Here is a 27,512-nt window from a genome sequence, read left to right as displayed (position 1 = left end):
GGAGGAAAAGCAGCAGAGCTGGGGGATGGGGGTTAGAGGACAAGCGCAGGACCTTGAAGAGAGGGGCAAGTGGAGACCAGCTTAAGATGCTTTGTCCCAAGTCGATCTTGAGAGACCTGAGATGTCTACATTCAATTTGAAGCTTTCCTTGGATGTTGGTCCGGTTATGTATTTGAATGTGAAATCACCCTAAGGTGGCTGCCACACGCCCCCTCCCCCGTTGTGGTTAGGCTAGGGGCAGTTGCAAAGAACAAGGAATCCAGAATAGTGCCACGTCCCGGGTAGACCGGCTTCATTGCAATGGCTGCAGGGAAAAGCAGGAAGTGAAGGCAGTAGGGGGCCCAGAGCAGAGGACCAGAGGCTCCAAGAAGGCAAGGGAGGCAGCCTCACCCTGAAAGAGGCACTGTGGTCACCCAACATCTAGGGGGAGGTGGAGACAGGAAATAGGGGAGGTGGCTGGGGGTGTGTCCCTTGTGCCACCCCACCCTTCCCTCTTAGTGCTTCCAAGCATCAGGTTCCCACCATCCAGGCTTTTCAGGGGGAGCTGTGCAGTGGGGGTGACAAAGAAGGACCACTGTACCCAAGGCAGGAAAAGCAGACAATATGGACAGGGGTCAGAGGAGTCTCCTCTAGGATCCAGCTCTGGCCTAGAATACCTAAAACTAAAACACACCTTGTACTTGATGTAGTTTTGGGATGTTGGTGAGGTCCAGAGCTGGAGGCCAAGAAAGAATTCTTGAGATGTCTTTGGAGCAAAAAGGTGGTTTTATTAAAGCACGGGAACAGGACCTGTGGGCAGAAAGAGATGCCAACCAGGGAATGTGAGGAACAACCGATTATACACTTTGGGGTTGGGGGAAGTAAAGACAAAGGGAACTTCTGAAAGGATTTTCAGATGCTGAAGAAGACTTACAGGATACCCCAGGCCTAGCTATTGTCAAGCTAAGGTTGTTTTTCCCTCTAGCAAGGCATTAACATTGAGACAGTTGAGAGCTTCCTGGAGGAACTTATACCCTGCTGGCCTTCAGTATTTGTCAGTGAGCTGCAGGTTACAAGGACATCCAATTTGAGGTACATTTTCCTCCAGAAGTTAGGTCATTGCTAAGAATGCCCCCTTCCTGCAAATCACCAAAACAGCTGCAGACCGAGACCCATGTCCTGCAGGACAGCCATCTCCACAAGCCAACCGCTGGGTCTTCCTCCCCCCAGCTCCACGGCAGCCAGGAATGCCCGAGGACTGCCACACACACCCCACTTGGGATGGGGGGTGTCTGCAGGGTCTCAGCTGTGCCCTGTCCCCAGCCCACCCTCTGCTCCCCCATCATACTGAAGAATCACACCCACTCCTGATCCCCAGGAAAGAGTCACAATCCTATCGAGCTGTCACAGTCCATCCACCTAACTTCTTTCCATTTAACTGTTTCATGTAGTTATTTCACAGAAGTCATTTCTTGAGAACCACTAAGCCTGGCTTGGGCTTTATTTCTGCTGGAAGAACACCTGCCCTCAGCCCCAGGGTATATAAAACTTTCTTTCACAGGCAGATAACGGAAGGTGCCCAGCCCCAAATTACTCATTCTAATTCCTTAGCAGGGAAGAAGTGTCATTGATCCAACCACGCATGCAGTGTGTCTGACACACAGTGGCCACTCAATAAAGCAAAGTCATTGCCATTGTCTGAGATTAGTGGGCATTCCTAGCCCTTTACCTGCATTGTCCCAGGTCCTCCCTTACCACCCTCCCTGTTGGTGGTCCATGGAGCTGAGGTCCCATCACGCTCCATGCTTCAGCCTGGATGCAGCACAAATGACCAGCTTCCATCTGGTCTGGCCAGAATCCACTATCTGACTAAGGTCAGACATGGGTATCCCCAAAGAGAAATGACCCCAGTCCCACTCAGAGCGACTACATGCCCAGAGGGGTAGATGATGGGGACAGAGGGAAGCTGTGAGGGTGGAGTTCCCGAGACCCAGCCTCCTCTTGTTCCTTGTTTTCCTGGATATAGTTTTCATTGTGGAAACCTTTTTTAAAAGGAGAGGGAATGTTTTTCTTGGAAATACTCACAGCAAGGCATCATCTCTACCTCACTTCCCCCCACTCCACCCCTCCCCCAGCTTCCTGGGGTGGAAATTTGTGATCTAGCCCAAGGTCCAGCCCCAGTGACATTCCAGACAAGAGGCAGGAAGTTGGCAAACAGCCACAGCCCTTCAAAGAGCTGGCCCACAATTTACTGGCTCTGCCTTTAGGTGGCATAAATGCAGAATGGGCTGTGTGTCCTCACCTCCACTGGAAAACCACTATTGCCCAGGTTTTGCAGTAGCTTCCCTGTTGTCCCCACTTCTATCTCCCTAACCCCCATCCCAACTGCCCCCCAACCCCATCCCAGACCCTATTTCCTGCACAGTATTTCCTACTGTGCCTATTAGAACCCTCGGATCCTACTGACTCCACCCTCACAGTGAAAGCCCCAGGTCCCGCCTGGTGGAAACTCCTCACTACTTCTCCCTTTTGCTGGATCCTCTGCACCTCACTGTTCCCCTCATTGTTCCCTGAGCACCAGGGGCTCCTGCTCAAGGCCTTTCCAGCAACAGTTCCCTGTGCCTGGAATTTTCCTCCCCCTACAAATGCCCATGGTTTGCTCTCTCATTCTTAAGGCATTTTACTCAAATCTCTCCTTCTTGGGGAGGTTTACCCTGGCTTGCCCCTACCCCTGCACCCCTGCCCTCACCTGACCCCTCTCACTCCCTCTTACCTGCTTCCTTTGTTTCCCTACAGGGACCCACTGATCATGTTCCAACACAAGCTGTCCTTTGTTTATTATAATCCATGTCTGTCTCTTGCCACTATGATGTAAGCTCCTTGACGACACGATTTTTTGTCTACTTTGTTGGTCAGTATACCTCTGTCAAGCTTAGAAGTGCTTCATAAATATTGTAGAATGAATGAATGATTCTATTCTCCCAGGTAGCCTGAGCCAACTGGCCCGTGGATTCCAGAGCTTCTCTGAGCAGTATCTTGCCTCCTTGTCTCCCTTCCTCGTTCATTAGTGTGGATCTCACTCCTGAGTACCTGGGCCAAAACCTCTTGTGGTAAGTTAGTTTTGCCCCAAGATTTCTCCTGCAAAAAGTCTCCCAGAGGGGGACAGATGGGCAAGCTCAGCAAGCATGCAAAACACTTCATCATCGAGAGACTTGCCAGTTCTTCTGGCCACAGACAGAATCTTGGGCCACCTCAGGTCCCCTCTGATGCCACCTTCATTTCCGACCCCAGTTTAGAGACTGTTGTTTCTGGCTGTTTTGCCTAAAGATTCGCAAGAAAGAACAAGAGGCTTTAAACTCAATAAGCTTAGCTGCTGTGACTCTAATTTCTACTTAGGAAGGAAATGGATTAAAAATTCAAGACTCCTCACCCCATCTACTGAACTGTGTCTACTCTTTGATTTCAAAGACCAGACTGGTCTATGAGCCACGCTGGATATTTGGCATGAGGTCCCAGGCTCTTTGGGTCTCTTCAGATACCAATACCACTGAGAGAGAGACGGGTGTGGGACGTGGCCTCGAGATGGGCAAATTCCCATTGTAAGTGGCATGTGCTATGATCTGTCTGACATTCCACCTTTTAGCTCATTCCTTGCCTGTGGAGCAGTCAGATCCCATTCCTACCTGTGCCCCACCTCCAAATCTCCTACCCCATCGCTTCTCGGCCTTTTGGCTAAGATCAAGTGCAAATCTCCTACCCCAACATTGCAGCACCCTGGAATTGACCCACTCTTTCCAGTCCTGCCTCCAATTTCTGACCTTTACAGCCTGGTCATGGATTGTTGCCACTCCTCGATGTGTCTTCTTCTTAACTGCTCCCAGGAAATGCTCACCTCACCCTAAAGAAGCAAGAAGAGGAAACTAGGAGTCTTCTTATGGCTTCCTTTAGTTCAGAATTGTTTAGCACCCCTGAGCCCACTAAGCCATGGATTCCATGGCCATCTGGAATGCTGAGTATGTGTAGAAAGTGAGAAGGGGAATAGGGTTCCATATGCCTCCACTCCTAAAAATTCCCAGAAAAAAATATTTTTTATAAATGCCGAAAATATGATACAACTGTTCATGGAATCGGCTAACATGAATCATAGTTCTGTTTGTTCTGATACTATAAAAATCATAATTTTTCGTGACAATAGAAATAAAAACCCTAATTTGTCCAGCAAATAGTTTTAAAACAATTGGATATCCACATGCAAAAAAAAAAAATTTTTTTAAGGAAAAAAAAGGAACTCAACCTCATAATCTCATACCACATACAAAAATTAATTTAAAATGAACCATAGATTAAATTATAACAGGTAAAATGGGAAAGCTTCTAGAAGAAATATGGGAAAAAATATTTGCCCCTGTGGTCAGCAGGATGACTTCCCAAAGATGCCCATTCCCTAACCCTGAACCTGGAATATGCTAAGTTATATGGCAGAGCGACTTTGCAGATGTAATTAAGGTTACAGACTTTAAAATAGGGAGCATATCCAAGTGGGCTTAATCTAATCACAAGATCCCTTAAATACAAAGAACTTTCTCCAACTAAGCAGAAGGGAAAATTAGAGATTCTGTGAGAAGGATTCCACATGCTTTTACTGGGTGTGAGGGTTAGGCACTTATGTGCAAGCATCAGAGAGAGGCCTCTAGGAGCTAAGGGTAGCCCTGGGTGACACCAGCAAGGAAATGGGGACCCTGGTCCTATAACCTCAGGGAACTGGATTCTACCACCAACCTCAATGAACTTGGATTCTTCCAAGGAAATAGATTCTTCCTGATCCTCTCAGCACAAGCCCAGCCAACGAACACCTTGGTTTTGACCTTATGAAAACCAGAGCAGAGAAACCAGCCAAGGAACCCACACTTCTGACCTCTAGACTGTGAGATAAATTCATGTTGTCTTGCGTAGCCTGGATGGTTCAGTCAGTTCAATGACTGCCTTCAGCTCAGGTCATGATCCCAGGGTCTGGGATCCCAGCGTCCTGGGTCCCACATCAGGCTCCTTACTCAGCAGAGAGCCTGCTTCTCCCTCTGGCTGCTGCTCCCCCTGCTTATGCACTCCCTCTCTCTCTTCCTCTGACAAATAAATAAACAAACAAACAAATAATAAAATCTTTTTTTTTTTTAAAGAAATTTATGTTGAATTATGCTACTCAATTTGTAGTAATTTGTTATAGCAGTACTAGAATACTAATAGAGATCTTGGGTTAGACCTACCTAAAGATTTTAGGTAGGACATAAAAAACATGAACTGGGGGCACCTGTGTGGCTCAGTCAGCTAAGTTGCCTTTGGTTCAGGTCGTGATCTCAGGGTCCTAGTGTCTACTTCTCCCTCTCCCCTCTCCACCTCTCATGTACTCTCTTTCTCTCTTTCAAATAACTAAAAAAAATATTAAAAAAAAAACACATGAATCGTAAGAGGAAAAAATGTATATATTGAACTTCATGTCAATGAAAACCTTCTGTTCTTTGAAAGATAGTTTTAGGAAAATAACAAAGACCAACCAAACCAAGACCAGAAGAAAATTTTTACAAAACATTTATCCAGTGAAGGACCTGAATCCAGAATATACAAATAAATCTTACAACTCAGTAATTAAGAAGACAAAAGACCCAATTTTTTTAAGGGGGGAGGGCAAAAAAATTTGAACAGATGCTTTATCAAAGAGATAAATAAATGTCAAATGAAGCACATGAAAAGATGTTCAACATCACTGGCCATCAGGAAAATGCAAATGAAAGTCCCAGCTAAATAACATTACATACCTGTCAGGATGGCTAAAATTTAAAAGACTGACAATACTAAGAGTCAGCAAGGATGCATAACAAATAGAAATCACATGCATGGCTGAAGGGAACACAAAATAGTACAGCCATGTTGGAAAACAGTTTGGTAGTTTTTATAAGATTAAACATACGCTTATCATTTGATCCAGCAATCCCCCCATAGTTATTGAAATGAAAACACAGGCCCACATAAAGACTTGTACATGGATGTTTATAGCAACATTATTTGTAATGGACTAAACTAAATTGAGAAATATCCTAAATGTCCATCAACCAGTGAAATGGTAAACAAATTGTGGTACATTCATGCAATGGGATACTATTCAATAAAGAATAAAGTATTGATACACACAACAACATAGATGAATCCCAAGAATATTCTAACTGAAGAAAGCCAGACTCAAAAGGCCAGTGTGATATTTTTAAAATATCACAGACTGGGTGGCCTAGACAAGAGGAATTTATTTATTTTCTCACAGTTCTGGAGACTGGAGGTCTAAGATCAAGGTGTTGGTAAGGTTGGTTTCTGGGAAGAACTCTCATCCTGGCCTGCTGACAGCCACCTTCTGGGTGTGTCTTTACATGGCCTTTCTTCTGTGTGTGTGCATGTGTGTGTGTGTGTGTGTGTGTGTGTGTGTGTAGAGAGATTTCTCTTGTCTCTTCTTATAAGGACCCCAGTCTCATTGGGTTAGGGCTCACTCATATGACCTCATTTAACTTTAATTATCTCATTGGAGGTCCTATCTCCAAATATGGTCATATTCTAAGGTACTCAGGGTTAGGATTTCAATATATGAATTTGGGGGAAAAAACACAATTTAGTCCATAATAGATGGTAATGGGATAATTTCATTTCTATGATGTCAGTTGGATGACCATCTAGAGAAGGAAAAATGGGAAGAACAAAACAGAAATTGAGAGTGGCCCTGGGCTGGATTAGGGAATGAGAGAGAACTGACTGCCAGCGGGCTAGAAGGAACTTCCTGGGATAAAGGAACTGTTCTCTGTTTTGATCATATTGGTGTCGTAAGGCTCCACATTCATCAGGACTCATTGAATCTACATCTAAAAGGGGTGAATTTTATTGTATGTAAACTATCCCTCAATAAATCTGACTTCAAAGAAGTCAGACCCCCCATTTTGGTTCCACTTGGTCCACATGGACCCTTAAATTTGATCATTCTTGTTACTTATGCTTTTGACAACAACAGATGAGTTTTCTAGAGTTTTTCTGCCAAGTCTTCTGCAGTGAAAGACCCATTTAAAGGCACAATACCCAAAAGAAGGCTCTGTGCCTTTAAGATCCCTACAACTCAGGATAATGATTTAGAATGAATTGCCTGCTTTCTTTCCTCTCATCCCAGCTAATAGTTCAGAGTAGGTGACAATTAAAAAAAAAAAGAACACAGCCTATCCCATCTTACATCTTCAGGTTCCCTGTATTTTACCAGAAACAATGGCTGAATTCTCTAAAGTAAGGACATGTCAGCTGCCATCCTCAGAAGTGCTGACAACAGAGAGCTCAGAAAACAGATGAACACTCATCCCAGACCTCTCTGGCAGCAGTTACCCTTCATATAGAGATGAGAACTGCTCAGTAAGAACAGATGGGGGAAAAAAGATGGAAACAGCATCTGCCCTAGGGCATTCCTGCTTCACTTTACCATTCCAGGTCTCCCACACAGCTCAGTGAAATTCAGAAAATGCCCTAGATTTAAGACTCTTCAATCCTGATGTTCTACCTAGATAGGTAAGTCACAACACACTGTATTATGTGTACTGGGCCAGGTGCCAGAGGTGGAGTAAGTGCAAGAAAGAGATGCTGAGTCAACCTGCTTACCATAATGAGCAGTGAAAATTGTGAAATTTTTTCACTTTTTCTCCTTCTGGGATCCCTATTATGTGACTGTTGGAATGTTAAATGTGAAAAGTGAAATACTTCCACTTTTTATCTTTTATGCTACCATATTACATACATACACTACAGATTGTAAGGGAGGGAAAAAAGTTGCAAATTAAACTATGCCACAATTATTTTTTATTTCTTAGGAATTGTATTTATTCAGGAAGCTTTTAAACTTATTTAGACAGATTCTTTTTTATCCCATATCACCTATGAGCCAATAAAAATACAGATGCAAAGAAAAGTGATTGGTTAAGGTGTTTCTTAAATCTATTCCTAACTTTCTTGAACCATATTTCAAATCAAAGTCATCAGATTCCGTGTTTTGTCAGGCTGTCTTTCTTGGCCAAGGTTAGCGAATGTTTTCTGCAAAGGACCAGATAGTAACTAATTTGGGCTGTGGGGGCCATGCACCTTCTTGACACTGCTGTGATGAGAAACAGACATTGGTGATACTTAAATCAATGGGCATGGTCCAAAAAAACTTTATGGACACAGGAATTTGAATGTCATCATTTTCACATGTCATGAGATATTCTTCTTTTGTTTTTTTTTCCAACTATTTAAAAATAGAAAAACCATTCATATTTATAGGCTATGCAATAGCAGACGGTGAGCTGGATTTGGTCTGTGAGACATAGTTTGCCAACCCTTCTTCTATACTGTCAGGAACATTGGTAATGCAGTCTATCTTTTTGAATCATATGCCATAATCTCCAGGGTTGTCCTGAAACAATCCATCTTGCAAATTTGGATGCTGGGGAACATTGGTCAGGACAGACTGGGTTATGGTGCAGTAACTCTAAAATCTCAGTGGCTTAGAGACTTCTAGGAAAATGACAGAATAGGAGGACACCAGGTTCACCTCGTGCAGTGTGATCCCCTGGAGAACACCCACATTAGCACAAATAACCCAGAAAGCAACCTGAAGAGTGGCAGAACACTCTCTGCAGCCAGAGGTAGACAAGAGGCCACAACAAAGTGGATCTACCTCCTCCAATCACTCTTGGCAAGATCCCATCAAAACAGTGCTACAAGCCTGGCAGTGTGCAAGCAGCCCAGACAAAGGCCAATACCACTCCAAAGTGAGTCCTGCTCCAGGGAGAAGAGACGATAACCACACACCAGTCTGATTGTGGCCCCTGCAGTGGGCTGGGGGCAAGCAGCTGGTCTAACTACAGGCCCCACCCACCAACAAAAGTTTCTCAAGGGACAACACAGGGAAAGTGCCCTGCAGTTTGGTGCTACTTCATCTCTGGCAAACACCTGGTCTTACTCAACTCAAGCCCAAGGTATCCCCAGACTGGCCCACTAATACCACAGGCACCAGACTCTGCCCACAACAGGCAGAGAACCATTGCTGGCTACACTGAAGGCAAACACAGCTTCACCACAATGGTATGTCACCCCTGTAGCAACACACATAGGAGACACCCCTGAAGCACAAGTTTCTGGTGAAAAGAAGACATTGCACTGTGGGGTACTACAGGACTTCTTCTTCATAAAGCCACTACTTTCAAGTGTGGGAGATATAGCTGACTTTCCTAACATGTAGAAGCAGACACAGAAATAGACAAAGTAAGGAGACAGAGGAATATGTCCCAAATGAAAGAACAGAACAAAATCATAATAAGAGACCTAAACAAAATGGAGATAATATCTGAGAGTGAATTTAAAGTAATGCTCATAAAGATACTCACTAGAATTGAGAAAGGAGTGCAGGACCTCCATGAGACCCACTACAAAGAGATAGGAGACCTAAAAAAAGAAGCAGTTAGAGATAACTAACTAAATGAAATTAAAAATAGATTTTTTTTCTAATTTTTAATTTATTTGACAGACAGAGATCACAAGTAGACAGAGAGGCAGGCAGAGAGAAAGGAGGAAGCAAGGCTCCCTGCTGAGCAGAGAGTCCGATGCAGGAGGACACTGAGATCATGACCTGAACTGAAGGCAGAGACTTAACCCACTGAGCCACCCAGGTGCCCCCAAAATAGATTTTTTAATTAGATTTTAACTAAGTGAAATTAAAAATAGATCACCTGGGTGGATGGAACTAGAGGGTATTATACTGAGCGAAATAAGTCAATCAGAGAAAAACAATTATCATATGATCTCCCTGATATGAAGAATTTGAGAGGCAATGTGGCAGGTTTGGGGGTAGGGAAGGAAAAAATGAAACATGGGATCGGGGAGGGAGACAAACCATAAGAGACTCTTAATGTCACAAAACAAACTGAGGGTTTGCTGGGGGGAGGAGAGGTAGGGAGAGGGTGGTTGGGTTATGGACATTGGGGAGGGTATGTGCTATGGTGAGTGCTGCGAAGTGTGTAAACCTGGCGATTCACAGACCTGTACCCCTGGGGCTAATAATACATTATACATTAATAAAAAATTTTAAAAATTATTTAAAAAATAGATCACCTGGAATAAATAGCAAACAAGAAGGAGCAGAAGAACAGATCATCAACCTGGAGGACAGAGTAATGTACACAAGTACACAAAATGATAATAGACCCAGGGAACTCAGCGACACTGTCAAGCATAACAGTCACATAATAGGGATCCCAGAAGAAGAGAGAGAAAAGAGGAAGAAGATTTATTTAAAGAAATAATAGCTGAAAACTTCCTGAATCTTGGAGACAAAAGAGAAATCCAGATCCAGGAGGCACAGAGAGCCACCAACAAGACCATCACCAAAAGGTCTACATCAAGACACAAAGTAAATAATGTGGCCCAAAGTAGTGATAAAGAGAGCATTTTAAGAGCAGCAAGAGAAAGGAAAGCAGTTACATACAAGAGAAGCCCCATAAGGCTATCAGTGGATTTTTCAGCAGAAACTTTACAGGCTAGAAGAGAATGGCATGATATATTCAAAGTGCTAAAAGGAAAAAATCTGCAGCCAAGAACACTCTACCGCAAGACTTTCATTCAGAATAGGAGAGATAGAGTTTCCCAGAAAAACAAAAGTTAAAGGAATTCATGACCAGGAGCAAAACCAGCCATGTTCCCATCACACAAAATGCCATAGGCCTGTGGATCCCAAATCCACAGTCCAGCCACCGTCCTGCCTGAGTCAGCATGTACTGCTTGCCACCTGCTCAATGCCAAGTCAACACATCTTCACTTCAGACTGACAAAGACTCAAACTGACACTCTTCCCCTCAACTTCCAGCTGGTGTACTCAAGTTTATGCACAAAAGTGGGCATAATTATAACAGCAGAATGAAGCAACCCAAATAGTGACACTAATTCTGTAGACTCTACAATGAATAAAAGGAGTGTGCTAGGCTGGAACATTAACAAACACATCAAAGAACAATACATACAGCATAAACAAACCCAGAAAAAATAAAACAAGATGAAATCAGAAAGGGAGACAAACCATAAGAGACTCTTGATCATAGGAAACAAACTGAGGGTTGCTGGAGTGGAAACAAACTAGGGTGGGAGGATGGGGTAACTGGGTAATGAGCATTAAGGAGGGCACATGATATAATGAGCACTGGGTGTCATATAAGACTGATAAACCACTGAACTCCACCTCTGAAACTAATAATACACTATATGTTAATTAATTCTATTTAAATTTTAAAAAAGAAACCCCCCTCCAAAATAAAATAATATTTCAATGGCTCAAAACAACAGTTTTTTATCACTCATGTAAGGTCCCCTGAAGGTCAGGGCTACTTTCTAGGACAGCTGTCCCTCATGCAATGACTCAGCTTTACTTCTTCAGATAAACACATAAACCTCAATATTGGCAAGGGGCAAGAATGTGGGAAATCACATCTTAGCTCTTAAAGGTTTTCCTCTGGAAGTGACATGTTTTGGTTTTCATTGGCAAAACCAATCACATGGCATGGTCGTTTGTAAAGATATCTACAAAGTCATTGACATTGTTACCTCCAAAAGGTGGAATCTAATTCCCCTTCCCTTGCAAGTGACTAGACTAGGTGCCTCAGTGCTCACACAGGTAATGTTGCAGAGGTTGTCCTGTGTGACTTTTGAGGCTAGGTGTCTTACTCTGTTCAGGCTGCTAGAACTAGATAGCACAGGCTGGGAGGCTTCTGAAAAACATAAATTTACTGCTCAAAGATCTGGAGGCTGCAAATCTGAAATCAGGATGCCAGCATGGTTGGGTGAGGGCCCTCTTCTAGGTCACAGTCTTTATGCTGTGCCTTCATATGACAGAAGTGGCAAGGGAGCTCCCTAGGGTCTCCTTTTTAAGGGCTAATCCCATTCATGAAGGCTCCACCCTCATGACCTAAGCACTTGCCAAGGTCCCACCTCCACATACCACACATTAGGGATTAGTTTTAAACATGGGAATTTTAAGGAGACACAAACATTCAGTCAGCAGTACAAATGATTGAGCAATATTTCTGAATTTTAAAAAACATTAATGCAGCATAAACTATAGTTATAATGACACCACTAGGCTCAATCTAGGCTTAACTCATTGAAATATGCCAGACTCAATTGCCCAAAAATGGTCCTGTAACTGTACATGTATTTATGCAGAAATGGGGGTGGTTGGGTGGCTCAGTCATTAAGTGTCTGCCTTTGGCTCAGATCATGATCCCAGCATCCTGGGATCGAGCCCCGCATCAGGCTCCCTGCTCAGTGGGAAGCGTACTTCTCCCTCTCCCACTCCCCCTGCTTGTGTTCCCATTCTCACTGTGTCTCTCTGTCAAATAAATAAATAAAATCTTTATATACATAAATATAAACTTCTCTACACACACATAAACTTAGCCTTCCATACTGTGTATATGTCATAGAAATGTCTATCACTCTTTTTTCCTGTTGTTAAAAAACACATAACATTAAAGTTACCATCTAAACCATTTTTAAGTGTACAGTTTGAAAACATCAAGTATATTCACATTTCTGTAAAACAGATCTCCAGAACTTTATCATCTGAAAAAAAAAGTTCATTTCAAAATTTACACCCATTAAACAACAATTCCCATTTTCCCCCTCTTCCCAGTCCCAGTACCGCCCCCCACTAATCACCACTTTATTCTCTGTTTCTATGAATTTGACTACTTTAGATATGTCATATTAAGTAGAATGAAACAGCATTTCTCTTTTTTTTTTTTTTTAAGATTTTATTTATTTGACACAGAGAGATCACAAGTAGGCAGAGAGGCAGGCAGAGAGAGAGAGGAGGAAGCAGGCTCCCCGCGGAGCAGAGAGCCCGATGTGGGGCTCGATCCCAGGACCCTGAGATCATGACCTGAGCCGAAGGCAGCGGCTTAACCCACTGAGCCACCCAGGCGCCCAGCATTTCTCTTTTTGTGACTGGCTTATATCTCTTAGCACAATGTCTTCAAGGTTTATTCATGTTGTAGTGTTGATGGGATTTCCTTTTTTTGAAGGCTGAATGATATTCCAACATATGTACAGATGACATTTTTAAAAAAATATTTTATTTATCCATTTGACAGAGAGAGAGGTCACAAGTAGGCAGAGAGGCAGGCAGAGAGAGAGGGAGAAACAGGCCCCCCACTGAGCAGAGAGCCTGATGCGGGGGCCAACCCCAGGACCCTGAGATCATGACCTGAGCCAAAGGCAGAGGCTTAAACCACTGAGCCACCCAGGCGCCCCCAGATGACATTTTTTTTACCCATTCATCCATCAACGGGCATTTGATTGCTCCCACCTCTTAGCTATTGTGAATAGTACTATGTCCATGGCCATGCAAACATCTCTTCTAGACTCTACTTTCAAAAGTATGGGATCCAGTGGAATTGCTGGGTCAATCCAGTGGCTCAATTTTTAATTTTTTTTTGAAGAAACTTCAATCTGTCTTCTATTATAGTTGCACCATTTAACAATCACCAACAGTGCTCAAGGATTCCAATGTCTCTACACCCTTTGAACATTTGTCATTTTCTGTGTTTTTTTATAGTAGACATCCAAATGGGTGTGAGGTGGGATTTTTTTTTTTGTGTGGTTTGGATTAACATTTTGGACATTCCTTTTTTTTTTTTTTTAAAGATGTATTTATTTATTTGACAGAGAGAGAGATCACAGGTAGGTAGAGAGGCAGGCAGAGAAAGAGGGGGAAGCAGGCTCCCTGGAAGCAGAAAGCCTGATTCAGGGCTCAATCCCAGGACACTGAGATTATGACCTGAGCCGAAGGCAGAGGCTTAACCCACTGAGCCACCCAGGTGCCCCGGTCATTCTTAAATAATAAAAAGGTCCTTTGGTCTTTTTGAGGTCCAAAAAACTATCTAATTTTAGCAAATGTGGTAGGCAAAGTAACACCCACTACTACCACAAAGATGCCCTAATCCCTGGAAACTGTGGATGTGTTTTGCTACATTTCAAGGGAGAATTAAGGTTTCTAGTCAGCTTCGCTCAAGCCCCCAGGTGGCCTGTGACTCCTGCAGGGTTAGCAGAGGTAAAAGCTGAAAGAAGATATAAGGGGCAGGAGAGATCATCCTTACCAAAGGCAGATATAGGACGATGCTTGCATCTTCTGGGTGGGAGAGTCTCCCAGCAATAATTGTTTCTCTTCAATAGTGCTTTGCGGAGTCCTCAAAGTTACGGCTTCTGGACCCTTGGGCAATCCTTGTCTCTGGCCAGGTGCTCCTAATCCCATCTTCACCTTCTGAGCTAGTGGTACATTTCAGCGTCTTTTGGCTGATGGCCTCTCTCCTTTGGCAAGAAGCCTTTAAAGACAAGACTTTTCCAACAATCCCAAGGTTAGATCATTGCACCATTCCTCTTAGCTCTTAAGAACACTCTGGCATCCTTTCCTCTCTTCCTTCAAGGATAAATGTGTGGTTTTCTCCCCATTGCTTATGTATCTTTGCTTGGCCACCAGCAGGGCAGTTCAAACCATAGCCCTTGATCTTTTCAGGGAAAAAAAAATGTGTTTAATATTCATTAATGTGGCTGATTTTATAGTCTTGCACTTCTTCTGAACAATGGCCTGGATTCTTTCACATTTTCTTATGATGAGCATTATGAACCACTTTTCTGTTCTTGCTTTTAGGGACATTGCCTAAGTCCATTCTTAGCCAATATATGTTTATATAGTATATCTATGGATAAGTCAGAAATAGTTTCACACAGTAATAATATGGTTGCTGTTATGGTAAAATACAATGTTGGTAAGAACTTAGGAATCTTGAAATAATTTACATTTTTTCCTAAACTAATGTATTTTCAGAGCTATTTGCAAAGTGTGTGTTCTCCGAACATGTCCCCCAAACCTATACCCTTTCTGACTTTAAATTCATTATCATTGCAGTATCTCTATAGACAAAAGAAACACCTTACAAGAACCCTCAACAAATTTCAAGTGACTTTAGCCACCACTTCCTCTCTTCCTTCCATATCTTGTCCAAGTTTAAAGTTCTCTAATGAGTGCAAAGGATTTATACATCATGAGAAAGATTATTGTCGATGTCATTTATGATATCAACAAACATTCTAAATACCAATTGACACAACTTTCCAATCCAAGACCAGGATATCAAGACCAAAATGACCTTATAAAGTTTTAATAATTTGTTCTTTGTAGATCATCTCTTACGGAAAACACAAGAAGCTAATAACAGTTGTTGACTCTTAGACAAGAACTGGGGACCTGAAAAAAGAGGGAGAAGTCCTTACTACTTACTAACTGTCATTTTTAACTTTCTAGTTTTATATTGTATATTCCCCCATTCAAAAACTGTTTTAATTTTAAAAATAAAAATTTGCATTTGAAGATATAAAATTACCATTCTAGCAATCAATGTTACAAGTAAAAGTCACCTTTTTACATAAGAATAGTTTTAAAAGTTTTAAGATTAGTATGATTTCATTTATATGTGGAATCTAAAAATCAAAACAAATAGACTCTTAAATACAGAGAACAAACTGGGGGTTGCCAGAGGGAGGTTGGTAGGGGGAATGAGTAAAACAGGTGAAGGGGATTAAAAGGTACAAACTTCCATTTATAAAATAAATAAGACACAGAGCATAAGGAATATAGTCAATAATATTTTAATATTGTTGTATAGTGACAGATGGTAACTATACTTATCGTGGTGAGCGTTGAGTAATGCATAAAATTGTCAAGTCAATGTACTGTACACTTAAAAATAATATAACATTGTATGGTAATTATGCTTCAATAAAAAAATTTAACACCTCACCCCAAAAAAGGGGAAAAAAAGGAAAGCTTTAAGGATAAATTAAATTATGTATTTTAGACCTAGGGCTTATAATTGAGTTAATTTTGGTAAATTTTTTGAGTTTTTATTTTACTCTTGGCACTCAGATTATTTTATATTTCAATAAAAACAAAGGGACAGCTTGGGTTTTGTGAGGAGGGAATTTGTGAAAAGGGCATGTCTTACTGACCAGTGAGTCCATTACATCATTTGTACACCTGCTATCTACAGGCACTGTGTCAAGTGCCAGGACACAAAGGTAATCAACCCCGGCAGTCTTTCTGGCCTTGGAGAGATTTGCATATTGCAAAAGAGAGGGTCATGCTTTGAAATCTCAGAGTTGAGGATGGAGGAAGAGAGAAGACACACAGAGAAGAGGCAAGAAGGACTTGAAGCCAAAATGGAGTCTAGACATGATATGGAATGCACTAGAATCTGAAAATAAGTAGGGGTCTAAGGGTGGGAAAGTGTAATCAAAGCAATGGGTGAAAAGAGGCTCTTTTCCACAAGACAGGTGTCTACACCCAAAGCAAAGTGGAAAACTGAAGACCAAATTTCCTAAGAAATTTGGTCCAGCTCTCAAGGGTGATAAAATGAACACCTTCAGCCAAGTCATGTAAATGTAAACTGTGAAAGAGAAGTTCCTGTCCTCCTAAGCTCCTGTACAGCCTTTCTAAGCCTCAGTTTTTCTCATTTCTAAATCAGGAATAATAATACCTATATTATATACCTGTTGTGAGGATTTGATTTTATGTATATAAAATGGCCTTCATAGTGTCAGGAGCATAATAGCTGTGAATGGGTTGAGCAACTATTTTGCTTCTGTTGTTGTTATCACCTGTAAATAAAACTAAATGTCATAATGGTGGATCCCATGGATTGGCTCTTTCAATCCTCATTTCACCCTCACTTTGGGATAACTTCCTGTTCCTGTGAAACTAGGAACTATATTTCCCAGACTTCTTTGCTTGTAGAGTCTTAATGCCAGATGGGTTCCACCAGTTAGAGGCAATCACTTGAGATTCAAAAGATGAAAGGAAGTGGAGGCCATCTTCCAGTTGCTCTTTCTTCTGCAAATTTGCTACATTAAGAGGGGCCTGAGGCATGGGCAGAAATGGTGGAAACAGCTGCTAGACCACCAGATCCCTGCTGCAGTGGGATTTTGACACCAACAAGTGGTGGCCCCTGATTTCCACTCCTCCAGCCCTGCTGGTGTCTTTGTAAATATCTAAGTCCCATATTAAATCCCATGTGTCTAAAGTACCTAGAGTAATGATTCCTATTTCTAGAACTGAATCCCGACTTACTTAGAAGTGGATGTTTTATCTAAAGAAATCTCATATGTAAACTCCCATGAAGGACTTTATTTTGTACTACTGCTTCAAAATGGCTTAGATTTAAATCATGAGTTAATTCCCATGTTTAAACCAATTCAATGTTCTTCTTAATGCCATTTTCTTTGAGAACTGTTAACAAAATACAATTAAAGTGTTCTGGGACTTTGAAAAGTTAACTCCAAGTACCACATTGAAAGAGGCAGAGCATATTTTTTTGTTATAACCTAGCCATTGTCTTTCCTTATACTTTCTTTGGTTGAGAGGAAAATGGTCCCTGAAATAAGTTTGCCTCCTCATATCTGTTCTTCCTTCCTTTCTTAGTATCAAGAACCCCATTTTTAGACACTACTACCCAGCTAAAATTTATTCCCACTCTCCCTTAAAGCCACACATAACCATATGACTAAGTTTTGGTCAGTTAAATATAAGAAAAAGTGCTTTGTGTAATTTCTAAAAAGAGTCTTTAGAAGGAGGGTATAAACCCTCCTTTGCCCCTTCTTCCTTTCTGTTGGCTGGAGTATGAATGTGATGACAGGAGCATTAACAGCCATCTTGGGTCGTGAGCAGTATAGTAATCATGGCAGAATAGAAGAGAATGAACCTGTTGCCTACAAAGCTGCTGTATAGGACTGGATTGTTTACCTCTAGATTCCTTTTACATCAGAAACAAACAAACAAATAATCTCAAACCTTAAAAAAGTCATTGTTATTTTGTTTTTGTTTTGTTATTACATGTAGCCAAGCCTATGCCTAATTAATAATAAAGAAACAGCCAAATTTCTTCTCTTCCTATCAGCCATGGACTGTTTCTCAGTTTTTAAAAATTAGTGCATTCTCAAAAACTGCCTCATTACTGAGACACAGTAGGACATGCTGCCAAAAATGTTGATCTGGGTTTAAAATTAAAGACATAAAGTGATTTCACAGAGGCCAATTCCATGTACACAGCAGCAAAATTTGCAAGCCAGAGGAATAACTCTGACTGACTCAAATGGTTGAGTAAAAGGTAAGTCCTCAAGCGTAGCTAATGATCCATTAGGGCTAGAGTTATTGATTCAGTATGGCTGAATTTCAGGTTAAACTCTCTCTCTGTTGGTCATCATGTGACCACACCACAACCGACAGCACATCCAACGGCACAATCTGCTTTGCAGCTCTTTATTCCAGAGCCCATACATCAGAGGGTTAAGACATTGGGCAAATGCAAAGACTCCAAAAAGCACCAGATTTAAAACAAAGAAAAACAACCCACACATCTTTCCCAAACCTATGAATATCAGGGTTGGTATCACATGTAAACCCATCTGCACTAAATGAATAAGGACTGTTTTCCTTGCTTTGATATTTGATCTATTAAAATGGCCAGCCCGTTTCCCTTCTTGGTAGATCAGAGAGTAACTTACAAGAATTATGGACAGAAGAAGGAAAAGGAAAACCATGCCAATGGCTCTGGCAGCAGAGCCATTCAAGATCACAGGGCAAAGGGGTTCCGATTTAAAAACAGCACCCTGAGTGGGGCTAGTGCCCTCTATGAGGAATAAGCAAACATTCTTGAATATAATGATTGTCCAAGACCCAGCCAGAACCCTATACTTAACTGAATCTACAAAGGACAGAGCTTTCAAAGGCCAGCAAATGGCCAGGTAAGTGTTGACAGCCATCAAGGCCAGGGTGAAGAGGATCCCTTCTCCAACACTTAGCTGGACCCCAAATACCACCCAGCACATCAGCACCGGACTATTGGCCAGCAGAGCCCTCATCCCTTGGAATACCACCCCCAGGCCACAGTAGGAGGAGACGCACAGCAGATGGTGACACAGGAGGATGTATCGGGCCTCTTTCTTCAGCTTCGAATTCTGTGACACTATTGTGACGATGATGACAGTGACAGATGTGGCAAAGAAGAAGGCAACTGTGTACACAGAGGCCTTCACCGTTGCTTCCAGCCTCAGCCAGTCTGATATGTTGCAGTGCTCAGAAGACAAGTTCATGATCTTTCAGGGCAACTTGGCTCCTGCAGGATTAAAGAACAAGGAAGAGTGAATCTTAAAGCTTCTGGTGTGGTTTTCCAGCTCTGTAATCTAGCAGAAATCTCAAGGAATACATTACACCTTTTTCTGTATAGAAGACAACAACTTTAGACAGCATCGACATGAATCAAAGAAACTGGAGAGATCTTCTGGGCTCTTCACTTTATTTCAAGAGAGGAGCACATACTCAAACCATCCAAAAGGAAAGTTTGAAAGATGTACTCTCGGGAGTCAGCAAATTGCTCAAAATTAGGTCAAGGTTTTATTCTTTGTGCATCCTTTTCCAACTTTGATTATGAGAACTTTTTCGACTCAGAGCCACAGTTGATGATCCCAAGTACTTGTTAACACTTAGCGCATGCAAGGGTCTGGGGAAGACATTAGGGCAAGAGCTGTAAGGAATGTGGGGAAGCCATTGATGCAGAGTCCTGAATTCATTTGGGTCCATAAGACATGACAGGGATATTAAGAAAATGACAGCAGTTACAGGTGACATTTACCCAGTACTTTCTAGGGATCAAAACTATTTTTAGAGCATATTCCTCACCAGCTCTGGGGTATGTTTTATTTTCCACAAAGTGGTTTTATTATGCACTTTTCACAGATGGGAAAACAGACCTAAAGAGGCTAAGTAACCTGCTTGGGGCCATATGGTTATTGGGTACAGGGGCCAGGATGTGAATTTCAGAGTACAACTCCAGAAACCACTCTCACAACCACTATAAGAATGTTCATATCAGTTTATAGCAGCAATGTCTACAATAGCCAAACTATGGAAAGAACCTAGATGTCCATCAACATTTGAATGGATAAAGAAGATGTGGTATATATACACAATGGAATACTATGCAGCCATCAAAAGAAATGAAATCTTGCCATTTGTGATAACATGGATTGAACTAGAGGGTATCATGCTTAGTGAAATAAGTCAATCAGAGAAAGACAACTATCATATGATCTCCCTGATATGAGGAAGAGGAGATGCAACATGGGGGGCTTGGGGGGTAGGAAAAGAATAAATGAAACAAGATGGGATCAGGAGGGAGACAAACCATAAGTGACTCTTAATCTCACAAAACAAACTGAGGGTTGCTGGGAGGAGGGGGGTCTGGAGAGGGGGGTGGGGTTATGGACATTGGGGAGGGTATGTGCTATGGTGAGTGCTGTGAAGTGTGTAAACCTGGTGATTCACAGACTTGTACCCCTGGGGATAAAAATACATTATATGTTTATTTTTTTAATTAATTAATTGATTAATTAATTAAAATGAAAAAAAAGAATGTTCATGTCAAATGCAAGGTCAAATAAATGCACACTATGTGTTCTTCTTTGGCCAATGTCATTGGTTCCCAATGTCAGCTGGACCTCATTTGTAGAAATACTGTTTCTGTTGTTAAGCTGGTAGACTGCACATCCAGCAAGGTTCTCGGATCTTAGGATTACTGAGGGACAGTGACCACTGAAATGGTAGTAGACACATTAGATCTTCTCAAGCAGAAACAGTGGTAAGTGATTATGTGCTGCAGCCTGGGGATCCTCCAAATCTCAGGATCACTGTCTCTGAAACTCTACTGTAGAGATGCCAACCTTTGCCTCCCGTTATGGCTTTACTCACTCCTCACCACCTGTTGCATCCCCTCCCTCATCAGAGTTGACTGGAACCAGGGGTACACATCTGACTCATGGAGAATTATTCTGGACACTGAGCTGAATCCACCAGTGTCTGCCTCTTAAAAATCTGACTGAAGAATTCTCAGAGAATGGAGTTTGAGTGTGATGTTGTATGATTGGCCTGCCAGTCATATTGGCGTGTAGGTGAGTAGAAGAAAGTGATCGAGAGAGGTAAGAGAGAACCAGAGGGAAACACAGAGGCCCTGCAAGGCTCCAAAAGCCCTTGCAAGACAGAGAGAGAAATTTCTGATTCTGCTGAGATGCTCTGGGGTTCTAAAAATATAACACACCCCTCTATTATTTAAGTTAGCTTAAATAGGTTTCCTTCTGTTCCTTTAGGTCGGCCACTAGCATTGAAACTGTATAGAGTGGACCCTGAAGAGGCCCAGTATATCATATGGATTTCCTAAAAAGCATATAACCATGGAGACAGCTGCTGCAACTTGCTGAGAGTCCGAGATGCCACAACTCCTTATGAAATTCTTTGCCCAAGGCATCTGTTCTCCCCCTGCATATTGTGTTGTCACCCTTTGTGGAGATGTTCAGATGGATTTTTGTGCCATTGCTGTGCAGTCAAACTCCATGCATTTATTCTTCTCTCTCCAGCCCCCAGAGAGGAATAGAAATGGGAATGGTCATTGTCATTGTCAAACTCAATCATCACGCTTTTTTTTAGCTGCAGAATTTTTGATCAAAATCTTATACCAGAACCCTTCAATAATCAACAGAATAATGCTTATCCACAGGGCACACTCCTGTAACTGTCCTCAAGGCACCACCATAGACACCAAAGGGCCCCAGTGAAGATGGCAGGCAGACCCTGGTAAGTTAGAACGCTGCCCTGCCTGGTGGAATCATAAGAACTGGGCTTTAAGCCTAGGTCTGTGGCCAATGAGGAATATGATTGTGGATATCAAAGTCACTTTGCTTCTTTGGTCCTGGTTCCTTACATCAAAGTCATGCAGGATTACAAATTCCACATCTTTTTTATCTACAGAGTCATCCTCACTGACATCCTCAAGAGCTAAATCTTAACTTGGGCCAGCAGATTCTGGGCTTTTTCCTTATTCTTGAGACAAAATTGGCCCTGTGCTTGACTCGGAATGTCCCCATCTTATTCTCCATGGCTGAGCTTGAATAGAACTGCCAGCTCTCTAGGACAGGGCCTGCCTTGTCCCACTAGGTCCCCTCTAGGACCCAAAATCCAGTCACTGAGTCCCTAAATTAGAAGGCCACTGCTGGCAGTCTCCACAATTGTGACAGCCTGCCTATCTGCCTGGGCCTCCCAACAATGCTCATTCCCGAGCTCACTTTGCTGGGTTTGACCTAGCTGATGGGCTATGCTCCCCCATTATTCAGTTTGATTCCCACCCCCCATTCTGCCCAAAACCTCAGTCATGTCTTCAGCTTCCCTGTTGGATTCCTCATTTCTGCTCAGCAAGGCTTCCTTGCTCTTGCATGTCCCCCACCCCCATCATTCCTACACACCTGTCTGGCTCTTTCACAGCACATTCCCAACAGCAATGAGTGGGGCTTGGCCTTGTTGTGTTCTACGACTAGTAAATCTACATGGAGCATCAGAGACTCCCATTGCGCTTCCTTTGAAAAAATTTTTACAAGCTTCTTTTCTCCCAAATTACTGTAGCTACAACTATAATAAACCCTTCTCCTTCCAGATCTAATACGCTTTCCGGCAACTAGTTTCTGTGACTTTCTAATATGTTTAACAGGCTGATCGATGTGGCACATCGTTGCATCATTCTACTCTACCAGTCTTCACTGTACATTGAAACACACAACCCATATCGTAAGCGGTGAGCTTACCAGGTGCTAAAACACAGGTACTGACGCGCAGGAGCCTCTCACCCAACGGAAGAAGCAGAATACTATATAACTAGGTAATAATAACCAGAAGCATCATGTAGTTTCACTTAACCTGCCAAATGAGCAAGAAAGTTGGGTGTCTCCAGCAGGGTTGGGGGGTTGTTCAGAATAGAAAGGGTCGTGGAGTCAGTGAGAGAAAGCTTCTTGGAAGAGCTGAGACTCAAACCTAGTCTTTCAAGGTTGAAAACTAGAAGAAAGCAGGACCCAGGAGGAGGTGCATAGAGACGAGGAGAGGTCCAGATTGCAGGCAACAGAAAATGGTAAGGGCCAAGCTGGGGCAAAACCTGGGAGCTTCAGGAGACAATGAGCCGATCCAGTCTGGGGGACTTATTCAGAGGATTAAGGACAAAGTCCAGGACCAGATTTGGAGGACCTTCATTCCATTCCAAGGGTAAAAATTCACTTCGCACTCAATAAGGAGTCTTGCATGATTAAAATTAGGAGCAGCACATGCGACAGGTTAAGAGGACACAGGAGATGCTCACCGTTGCCTGCACAGTGGGGTCTGATAGGAGCTCTACAAAACAGGAAGCCTGGCTGAGGACAAATGTACACAGTGAAGACACTACTACCATAGCAAATGGCTTAGAATTCTTCTTGCAGGCATAAAATCACCAGGAGAGTTGCAAATCTGCAAAATCAATGAGGGCAAGTTTTATTGCCTTTAATTTATTTATGAGAACTCAGAAAGATGAGTTATTTATTCAGGATCATGCCACCAGACAGAATCTCCCAGTCTTCAAATTCATATTCCTTCTCAGAGGTGTATTTGCCTATCAAGAGCTCATGGCAACAAAAGCAATATAACAAGTCCCCTTCTATATGTCTTACCTCTACTCATGGTCCATTCCTAGAGTCTTTTTCTTTGGAAATTGTAAAATGGAAATACCTGTTTTCCTCCAGCCCTAAGGGTTCCTTTGGCTTCAGCTCTGAAAGAAAACCCTGGAGCTAAGAATCACATTTGTTCCACAACTGCTGTGATGAAATCAGAAGCAGCTGCCATCACTCCCTACAAAAATCCCGCCGGAAGCATGGGGGTTGGCGGGATGGGCGCCTAACAAAAGCAGGGAAACAATGGGTCTCAACCTTCCAAAGAGCCCGACTTACGGCAAACCCCTGAGGGCAACATGCTACTCTTGGTGGGAAACTGAATATATGAACACATATGGTCAATCCATGTATAAAAATTGAACGCTGAAACTGCCTTCGGCTCAGGTCACGGTCCCGGAGTTCGGGGATCGAGTCCCACATCGGGCTCCCAGCTCCATGGCGAGTCTGCTTCTCCCGCTGACCTTCTTGCCTCTCATTCTCTCTCTCACTGTTTCTCTCTCAAATAAATAAATAAAATCTTTAAAAAAAAAATTAAATACTGATCCACAGCCTGTAGCAACCTGCCAGGAAACCAAGCCCTCGCCCACAGTAACAGGTGTCTCTTGTGACCGTCCAGGTAGCCAGACAACAATCTCTGAAATAACTAGCCCCAAACAGCCAGAACTTTATTAATGATTGGCAGCTTCCCTAATTTTTGTCCCTGCTTCCAACTTAGGACCAACCAGAGAGAACCAAATATGTCCCCCCACCCAGTCACAAAGACACCCCACTTCTAGTTAGCCCTCCTCCAGCTTCCCCAGGCTCCCATCAGAGCACACCTGTAGCCTCCCATGTCCACACTAAGCTCTCCCATTCCTCTGCATGCCTCTGAGGCTTTGTTAAAAAGCAAGTGACTGGGGCCCCCCAATAGCATGTGTACTTGGAGCCATTTCCCCAGGGAGCTAATGAATGGGCGGCCACACATTCTTCCTCCCCAACTTGTGCCCCCATGTTAGTCCACAGCAGGGTCCAGGGAGACAGACACCTTCACGGAAGGACCCTGCCTACCTTCTGAGTCCTGTGTCACTGAGCTGGGCGATCTCCCCCACTCTTAGCTCTGAGGGCAACCATTCCTGAACAGACAGCCCACTTTCGAAGAAAACCAAGAGAGCATTGGATGGGTGCTAATGTAAGGGAAGGGTCTGGAAGGGAGTTAGGAAGAGGGTAATGACACAAACAGAATATAACGGTAGATATCCATGCTGACTGCTCACTACGAGAAGGCTCTGGGGGGAGCTGACTTCTTCAATCAGCTCACCAAGCCCAATAAGGAGGCACAATCTTTTTTCGCATTTTTCCCAAAAAGAAACTGAGATATAAAGGTGGGAAGGAAGTCATTCAGGGTTAATGAGCTGGTGACAGTGAGACTGGAGCTTGGACCAGGCAGTCCACCTGCAGTCTCTAAACCCCCGGGGCCAGGTGCCCCATGTCAGGGAAGGGCGATACCTAAAGGTTGTGACAGACTCCCCACAACTTTCTCTCAGGGGGTTGCTGGTTAATGGTGAAGTCTGGCTTCCAATCTAATTCTTCTGATTTCTGAATTGACATTTGGCTATTGTTTGTTGAGTTTTTTCCCAACAAGACCCTACTGGTGCAGGTGAATTGAATTCTTCTTTAAAAAGAAAAAAAAAAAAGACTTAGCAGGTGTTATGGTCTGAATCATGTCCTTTCCAAAATTCACATGTCGAAGCCCTAACCCCCAGAACTTCAGAATGGGACTGTATTTGGAGACAGAGTCTTTAAAGAGGTCATTAAGTTAGAATGGGGCCATTATGGTGGGCTGTAATTTCATCTGACTGGTGCCCTTGCACCCTTATAAGAAAGGGAGATTTGGACACACACAGACTCTAGAGATGTGTGTTCACAGAGAAAAGACCACGTGAAGAGGCAGTGAAGGGAGGACCTCAGAGAAAACCAACTCTGCTGACCCCTTGATCCTGGACTCCCAGCATCCAAAACTGTGAGGAAATACATTTCTGTGGTTTAAGCCACCTTGTCTGTGGTATTTTGTTTCGGCAGCCCGAGCAGACTGATCCAGCGGAGAAAAGCAGCTCCTAGCGACCACCTTAGTTCCAGCTCACTGAGAAGGGCTCAGACTCTCCCATGGGTCCACCCAGACTCTCCCCAGAACCTCCACCTGGGAATTTCTGAAGGAGGAAAGATCTATGAGAGGAAGGAGGGCCTTTCCTTCTTGGGTGCTCACGGTCTGTTGGGTAGTGTGGGCCAGGCTTAGGGCCAGTATCTGACTTACCGCCAGTGGAAAGGACCATCAGCTGAAAACAAAGCTCAGAAATGATTTCAAATTGCTCTGTGGCTGCCGGCAGAAGGCCAAGGAGAATAAGTGGATACTCAAAGAATTGCTCTTAAAACACTCCCTGGATGATCAGATCTCCTCTCCTACAATAAACATGCCCTCCTCTCTTTAAACATGTCCTCCCCTCTGATCTAATCGTGATCTTACTTCTTTGGTTATTTTAAAAAATCACTCCAGTCTGGGAAGCTTTGGTGATCTCCTCTGTTATTCTCCTCAAAGCAGGCAGGAAGGAAGGGAGGAAACCAGTGTCTGCTAAGTACCAGTCACTTGATATCAAGAAAGAGCACATAGTAAATATTAGCTGTGATTGATAATCGTCTGAGAACTCACAGAGGTGACGTGGGAACTAGATGAAATCACAAAGGCTCTGTAGGTGTATCCTGTGATTTCTGAAGGCAGAAAAATCACACATTTTTCGGAGTGCTTTTTCAGGCAGTTAACTTTTTGAGTTTGAACTCACCTTTTTATTTATAAAGGGAAATTCTCCGGCTTCCTTCCCCACTTTTTTCTGACCAAAATTTTGATCTACAGGTGTTCTTCTAAGCACTCATAGTATTCATTAATCCAGAGACCTGACACCTTGCTTAGCAAGAACCTTGGCCTTTTCTGAGCTACTTAATGTGTAAAAACACGTCTTAAGGGGCGCCTGGGTGGCTCAGTGGATTAAGCCACTGCCTTCGGCTCAGGTCATGATCTCAGGGTCCTGGGATCGAGCCCCGCATCGGGCTCTCTGCTCCGCGGGGAGCCTGCTTCCTCCTCTCTCTCTGCCTGCCTCTCTGCCTACTTGTGATCTCTCTCTCTGTCAAATAAATAAATAAAATCTTAAAAAAAAAAAAAACACGTCTTAAAAAACAATGCATTTGCGCATGTTTACTTGAGGTTTTGAAACACAAGGCTGCCCATGAACAAGGGTAGCCACGTGAAACAAATCCCCAAACCTGGAATACAAATAAATATTCAAGGAGAAAGTATTGAAAAGAAGGTAGTTCATAAGAACAGTGACAAAGCTCTTTTCATTCTATATCTAAATAATAGTAACTGTGTGTGATCTAACCTCACAGTAACAATGATAACAAAATAGCACACAATTTAATGACACATTTCACTGTGCTAGATGTATCTGCAGATATAAATAGACAAAAGAGCCATACCAGGATTTCAGAAAAACACTGTACGATAATACTAACTGAATAATATCATAGGCAACAAACATTTTCCATTAATCTTCATATGAGCTTAAATAATGAATTTATATATGACCAGCGCACTGGCTAAAATAAGAGTCATTCAGTTCTGCTTGGATGGATCTCTCTGCACTGGCGTGGAGTAATTATGAACAAAAGTAGTGGTCTCGACAGATAAACACGTATTCACTCAACTGGTGAATTTCAGCTCGAGGTATCATCCAATTTTTGAAAGTTCATGTTTCGCCACTTCGCTTTTGTCAAAGACTTGTACTGGTTCCTGTTTTCACTAACTGAAAAAAAGATAAAAAAAGCCACAATAGCCTTCCACA

The 27,512-nt window shown here is 42.8% G+C and overlaps 1 protein-coding gene across 5 annotated transcripts in view; it reads right to left on the bottom strand.

Moving 5' to 3' along the window:
- Window positions 1-15,788: 15,788 nt before the first annotated feature.
- Window positions 15,789-27,512, bottom strand: part of LOC123951121 (probable G-protein coupled receptor 148) — a 51,597-nt gene continuing 39,873 nt past the window's right edge. For 3 of the 5 annotated variants that reach the window (XM_046019797.1, XM_046019796.1, XM_046019798.1), the window contains 2 exons: window positions 23,298-23,443; window positions 15,789-19,241 (listed from right to left, as the gene is read on the bottom strand). In XM_046019797.1, coding sequence (XP_045875753.1) covers window positions 18,304-19,218 — 915 coding nt within the window. In that variant the 5' untranslated portion in view covers window positions 19,219-19,241; window positions 23,298-23,443 and the 3' untranslated portion in view covers window positions 15,789-18,303. The remainder of the gene's footprint in view (window positions 19,242-23,297; window positions 23,444-27,512) is intronic. The other 2 variants (XM_046019799.1, XM_046019794.1) reach the window with 1 other exon arrangement.

Source organism: Meles meles, chromosome 9 (genome assembly GCF_922984935.1).
Source record: "Meles meles chromosome 9, mMelMel3.1 paternal haplotype, whole genome shotgun sequence".
Taxonomy (NCBI): Eukaryota; Metazoa; Chordata; class Mammalia; order Carnivora; family Mustelidae; genus Meles; species Meles meles.
This window is presented reverse-complemented; position numbering and strand designations above follow the sequence as displayed.